This window comes from Nesoenas mayeri, assembly GCF_963082525.1.
Source record: "Nesoenas mayeri genome assembly, chromosome: 3".
In the NCBI taxonomy this organism is placed as follows: Eukaryota; Metazoa; Chordata; class Aves; order Columbiformes; family Columbidae; genus Nesoenas; species Nesoenas mayeri.
In genome coordinates this window covers 70,939,186-70,945,966 of record NC_137544.1, presented here as the reverse complement: position 1 = coordinate 70,945,966, position 6,781 = coordinate 70,939,186, and the positions used below count along the sequence as shown (strand labels likewise).

Here is a 6,781-nt window from a genome sequence, read left to right as displayed (position 1 = left end):
CTCTGAATGCTCAGCTGCTAAAGTCCTTTCCAAAATTATACAAACATTTCTTAAGTAACCTAAGAGTTGATTTTTCTGGAAACACTGCTGGGTCACGGGTCAGTACTGTTATTGATGTTTCCTTTCTGGGCTTACGGAGTATAACTGACAGAATTACAGTGTCAAGGAATAATTGAACAAATTGTGTGTATTGTGCATAGCCAAGCTTTTATTCTTTTGCCAAAATCAACTGCTATTTGAATGTAACAAGAGAAAAAGCCAATAAAGCTAGAATTAAGAGGCTGCTGCTACATCTTGGTTGAGCAGCATAGCTGGCACGGCCTGTAGAGGAAGGCACAACTGAAAACAAAGCTCTAAAGTATTTACTTGAAAACTGCTCTTGAAGATAGCAGAGGCCACAGTATGTGTCTTATGAAGTACAGACAATTCAAATAAAAATATAAGTGGATTGTTTTGCTCATATTTTATCAATAAAGGCCTGATAGAGGAATATTGTGGTCCATGGAATGGCATCATATGCTCATGGGTTTTGCAGAATTAGGACTGAAATGGGGGAATTTGTATCCAAAGCCTACTGTAAAGTGATTCAAAAATATATTTTCTTTCCATGCTTCCTTTTGCAAATACTGTCATCGGGCCTTTTTTTCTACAGTATAATTAACTTGTATTTAAGTGTAAGACAGAAGTCTGTATTTAGCAGTCTGTTTATAGAAATAAATGCACTCTGTAACTGCTGATACTATTTGGTTTTGCAGGTTGTCTTCTGGATTTTGGGTCTGAAGGTACCCTCTTGCTTTCCCAGCAAATCATGGACATCGTTGGCTTTCTGAAGTCTCAATTCATTTGCCACCTTCTGATCTGCTACATATTTATAGTGTCAGGACTGATCATTAACTTCATTCAACTCTTTACACTTATACTTTGGCCAATCAACAAGCAACTGTTCAGGAGGATCAACTGCAGGCTGGCTTACTGCATTTCAAGCCGTAAGATTTTATTTTGGTTTTTTTTGAAGTCTTTTAATATTTTCTCTTGAGGCAATTGGTAGAAAAGTTCTGAAACATTTCAAAGCAACCTATTTAAAGGTCATTACTGCTTCCGACAGCAGCTGCATTTGTGTGAAGAGATGTATGCTTTGTTGAAATGTCCTGTTCTGCTGAAATGTTTTGCTCTTTTATATTGGGATATGTGCTTGACTCAGGATGTTGAAGAAAGACTGCCTCTTGTTTAGCTATCCATCATGTTCCATTAAGCCAAATGAGAAATATTGACCAAAGAACAGCTGAACTTGCTGAGATGCATTATCTGTAGGCTTACAGTGTTAACAAGTCACTTCCAATAACTGTTTCAATCTTTTTATCATACATGGTTTTGGTTTTGATCTTGGTTTAAGTGTTCTATGTGTGAGTACTGTTCAGGACTGGGTAGTAACAGCAGAAAAAGGAAAAATGTTTGATTCCATATGCTTCTTTCTTAAGCCAGTTGTGAACTGTTGTTTCTTTGAATAGGCATTTCAGACCTTAAGCTGCACCTGTATGTATACAGTACACACTATAATTTTAGTGTAGAATACAGCAGGTAGCCTGTAAACATTGAAAGAAGCAGGAGTTGCCGTCATTTTTGTTTTCTGAGGGAGATGGGTGCGTAAGCTCAGTATATTACTTGTAGAAAGATCAGACCTTTGTAACTGCTGGGAGATGTGACAATTCACTGACACTTGACTGAACAGGTAATTCCAGTGGAATGAATGAAACCTGTATCCATTTGTTTCTTCTTTGTTAGTCGAGGTTGGTAGAGTTGCCACCTGTCAACAGTAGATTATCAAAACATTTGTAGTTTTCTTGATATTATCAGTCTGCTTATATATTTGTTTTTAAAGAGCTATGACTGCAGTTTCAGCACTGATTTATTGCACTGCAGCTCCTGAGTTCCACATAATTGCTTCCACAGCAGGAAACATTCCCCACAGAAGTTGTTAAAAATTGGGGTAATGTGCCTGTGTTCAGTAGCTGGGAGCGGGATGTTAAGGATGTCCACCTTCCAGAGAGATTTCACTGGGCCTTTCTGAAACTCAGAAGTCTTTTCTAAAAATGAAATTGTTGCAAAGTGCATGCCTTTTGAGGCTCCCTAAAGGTTATTCAAGTGTGATGTCACTGTCAATGCCAAGTGACTTATTGATGGTTTCACACAGGGGAAAACAGCCCTCCAACACAGTGTTGAAGAATTGTGTTGCAGAAATGCAGCAAAGTAGCTTCCTTCAGCTCACCTGTTCTGCCACTGGGAATCTGAAAAGGGAAAGCATCATTAGTATTTGTAATGAACTGCATGAGAGAGAAATCTGCCACATGTCTCAAATTGTAGGCCACTAGGGATTATTTATTTCTCATCAGTGAGTCTGATGTACAACTACTCAAAGCATTTTTATAAGCATACTTTTGATTCAAATTTGAAAGTTGCATCAGCATGTATAGGCCCAAATAAATCAGGGGTGCTCGTTTATTATTTCTGTAATAAACAGACCATATTCCTGCTGAAAACTTTCATTTTTGATGTCCATGAGTATATCCCTGAAGTATTGAATTTGCAAGTACTATTCATTTGTATATACAAACAGTGGCATGACTATGGCCAGATTTCTACCTTTTGTATGGTAGCTTAGTATATGCTTGAAGCCGTGGAATGTAGAAAATACCATACAGCTGTATACAGGTAGATATAGGTCTGGTATGATTATTTTTCATGCAATACCTTCTGCTTCATTCTTCCTTTTGGCTACTTAGTGCAGAGACATCAGCTACACTAGAGTCTGAATACTTTAGCTGCCCTCAATCTACTCTCATTTATACTGGGGGCTGGTCACTGTAAGAGTGAGTAATGCTACATGCTTGTCCTTGGTTGGGTAGATGGCTTTGTAGTCAAGGTTGCTGAACTGGTCTTCAGTGTTGATGTTACTGGAAAAGGTTGTGTTGTGAGATTTTTGCCCAACCATGCTCAGAACAGTCTATCTCTTGGAGAAAGACAGTTATTTTAGCTTTACAACGGAGCGAGCTAGCATTTGATATGAGTTGCCCTTATCTGAATGATATCTGAAAAGGGGAAAATAATAGTTAATTAAAAAAAGTGTTTGGAAGAACTGAAGAAAAAAATAGACCAAATAAAGGAATGTGTTTTTGTAGCAGTGTGTATGAAAGATAATGCTTTTTGGGGGCCATTGGTATGCTGAATGATAAATAACTTGAGTCTGTATGGGTCTGGTGAAAGTCACGGAAACAGGTTAGGGTTTGAGACAATGAAGCTTAGCCTTGGAGAATGTAGAGAGACGTGTGCTTTGCAATGGTGAGAAGCATCATGTTGCTTTCAAGTGGCTAGAACAGCCTGAGTCAGCAGGTCAACCAAGAGTGAAACAGAGTGGGCATCATTTAGCTTAAGAATGGAAGGAAAGCAGCAGCTGCCTGTAGATCTTGCAGGTTCAGTCAGTTTCCATTTGATGTCAAAGGTAGAGATAAGTGATTCTATAAAATCAGGGGAGAGCATTTAATCTTTGACACTATGGTCTTTGGGAAAGTTATTTTTTTGTATTTTGAGCAGTGGCGGAATTTTCTTCCAACCTGTGTCTTCCTGTCTCCTTTCTAATATAACAACTTAATAGTCTCACTTCTCCAAATGCAATGTCTGCTGTCATACTGCATATAGGAAGCTAAACTGCTATTGTGATTAATGATTTGTCCATAGTTCAGTAGTCCAACATGAGTTGGGGGTGCTTGTCTGTTTACATGAATCCAGCTACACTAGCTCAAGTAAAAGCATTCATAGAATCATTTTGGTTGGAAAAGACCCTTACGATCATCGAGTCCAACCATTAACCTAACCCTGCCAAGTCCACCGCTAAACCATGTCCCTAAGCACCACATGTACACGTCTTTTAAATGCCTCCAGGGATGGTGACTCAACCACTTCCCTGGCAGCTTGTTCCAATGCTCAACAGCTATTTCCATGAAGAAATTTTTCCTAATACCCAACCTAAACCTCCCCTGGTGCAAATTAAGGTCATTTCCTCTTGTCCTATCACTTGCTACTTGGGAGAAGAGACCTATAACCTCCTTTCAGGTAGTTGTAGAGGGTGGTAAGTTCTCCCCTCAGCCTCCTTTTCTCCAGGCTGAACAGCCCCAGTTCTCTCAGCTGCTCCTCATGAGACTTGTGCTCCAGACCCTTCACCAGCTTCATACCATAAAATGACAGTATAGAGTAACTGTGGTTTGGTAGTTGAGGACATGGAGCTGTGTGAGCTGCCACTTCTTGCTGCTCACTGTAGCTACTGACAATACAGCAGGCTAAAGCCATAGACTTTGAACCTCTGTTTATCAGTGCAAGTTAGAGAAGAGGTAGAAACCTGCTTTCTGGTTTGAATTTACAGTGGAAAGGATTAAGTAGAGCAACAGCTTGCTTTTAATGGAACAGAGCAGGTCTAACAGCACACACCAAATTACTTTCAATAATGGGTGTTGAGAAGTTGTTGTCTTCAGACCAATTGTGAGTCCTGGGTTGATCATGGAGGGTGAGTTCAGCTTCTCTACTGACCTGCTTTATTATGTATTAGCACTGGGGAAAACTTTCTAATTGACAGTGTTGCAAATGAAATAATTGGTTCAGATAAACTGCTATTTTTTCTGCCATGGCTTTTTATGACATTTGAATTGGATAAATGTTCTTTAATTGCAGATTAGAAGCCTTGTTCAGCTCAAGTTTCCTGCTCCCCACAAGGTGTGTTATCCATTCATCAGATTGCAGTTTGTGTTGCTTTTTTATCTCCAAGATACTTTTCTTGTTTTGCTATGAATAAACTCTTCCTGTTTGATTCCATTATCCCATCTGACAAATATCTGCAAGGTAATGGTTAGTTCTAGTGCTCCTTAGTACATCTCAGCCTTTACTGAAGAGTGTTAATTGCAGAGACTGTACATTCGTCTTGAAAAGAACAGACTTTTGTTTGTGTTCATCTTGAAATGAGCTAAAAGTCTATTAAGGTTACACACCGTGTTTAGTTTAAAGAAATAAATAAAAGCATACGAACAAAACCTAAACAAAAAAACCCAAAACCTTTGAGCTTCTAACTTTCAGAAAATATTTTCTGGCTCCAAAGTGTGTATTCACTGACTGATTCATCTGCTTGTTAATCCTCTTGTTTTAAAATTACAACCCCGATAAACTCTCACTAATACTGGATTCCACAGAGTGCACCTCTAATAAGGAAATTGAACACTACAAACCTCAACATGGAGGTAACAATAAAAAAAAAGTCTTAAAAATAAATATACTTGGAAGATGGCATTACAAAGGTTGGGCAAGCAGTCAATCTTATTTTTTTTTTAAATAATTTGAGGACATCTTGTCCTCAGTGTCTTTTTCCAAAAGACTGAGCACCAAGATACATGCCAAGGAATGAAGCACTTAATATGGAATACATTACAGTTCTCATGGATGCTGTTTGTGCGTGAATTGGAAGAGGTGGGAATGCATCTTCCTCTTCCCCCTTATCTGAGGACATGAAACCACCACAAAAGGTACATGAGGCTTTTCTGCACTAGCTTGTAAAGTTGGCCAGACACATAAAGGGAACATGTTGTCTGGGCTATGAGTGCCATGTGCAGGGACTCCACAGTGTGCTGGGGCAGTGGTTTGTACTTGCTGAACCAGTTTGTGCTGGGTGGTCTGGTGCAGGGCTACCCAGGGGCAAGCAGGGTGTGCTGGGCTCCCATGGGCTGTTTGCATCATGACACTGCCGTGGGCCAAGACCATGAGAAAGGGACCTGCACATCCAGGACAAATGGTTTCTGTAGTGGTGCAGGGTGTACTTACTCAGGAGGGGATTTGCCTGCGAGTGGGGCAGTGGTTGATAACTTGTCTTCTTGCTGCCAATGTGGGGGGGGAAAATTAGCTTCTCCTTGTGCTGAGATCCACCTTGTTGCTCCAGGGTGAGTGGCAAACTGGCCTCCTGCTGACTCTTTGCATGAGGTGAACTTTGCATAGGCAAAAAGTCTGCTAACAATAGCAGAGTCATGTAGACAGGTGCATAAAGGTTTTGAAAGCAATTGATTTAGCTTCTAATCTGCCTTCATAAATAAATTATCGTAGTACTAATGCCTATTCTTGTGTGATGAAAGGGGTGTTATTACACCACTGGGTAAAGTTACACTATGTAGACTGCAGTTTGTAAATCCCTCTGAGGGAAAGACCCTTTGCATGGAAAGAGGTACCCTGGTGCTTGCTCAATGACTGCAGCGAAAACAAGATGGAAACTGATGCTTCTTGTGACTGAGCTTTCTAGAAACAAAACCAGAGGAAATTGAGAACTGCTTTAAGTTCATCATCTTGACTGGCTGTTATGTGGCAGTAAAGCCAATTCCTTCCATGTAGAACTATGAGCTTTGCAATGTGAGAACTGGGTATCCAGCTAAGGCTCTGTGGCAGTATTAGGGCCATATTAATCCTCAAGATTATTTTGTTTCCCCAAACAACCCACTACCCGCTTGGAGTTCAGAGGAGCCCTTGGCCATTTCGTTTGCTATTAGTCTGAGGTGATGCTGGGGCAGATAGGAGAATTCTCTCCTCTGGTGCAGTTAAATAGGTGGGAAAGAGTGGGAAGCAAGAGGGCCCTGAAGAAGCAGGGCTTTCTTCTTCCTCTGCTTCCCTCTACCACCATCTTAGACTACAGAGGAAGCAGTCTGCTGTTGTTCAGGGTATGTCACAGTGTCTTTAATATAATCCTGCAGTGTTTTATTTA

General features: G+C 40.2%; 1 protein-coding gene across 1 annotated transcript in view; it reads left to right on the top strand.

Moving 5' to 3' along the window:
- Positions 1-808: 808 nt before the first annotated feature.
- The window catches only part of AGPAT4 (1-acylglycerol-3-phosphate O-acyltransferase 4), a gene marked incomplete at both ends in the record, with an annotated part of 61,806 nt that continues 55,833 nt past the window's right edge, over positions 809-6,781 (top strand). Inside the window, one exon of the mRNA XM_080342798.1 lies at positions 809-986. Within this exon, the coding sequence (XP_080198924.1) occupies positions 809-986 (178 nt within the window). The remainder of the gene's footprint in view (positions 987-6,781) is intronic.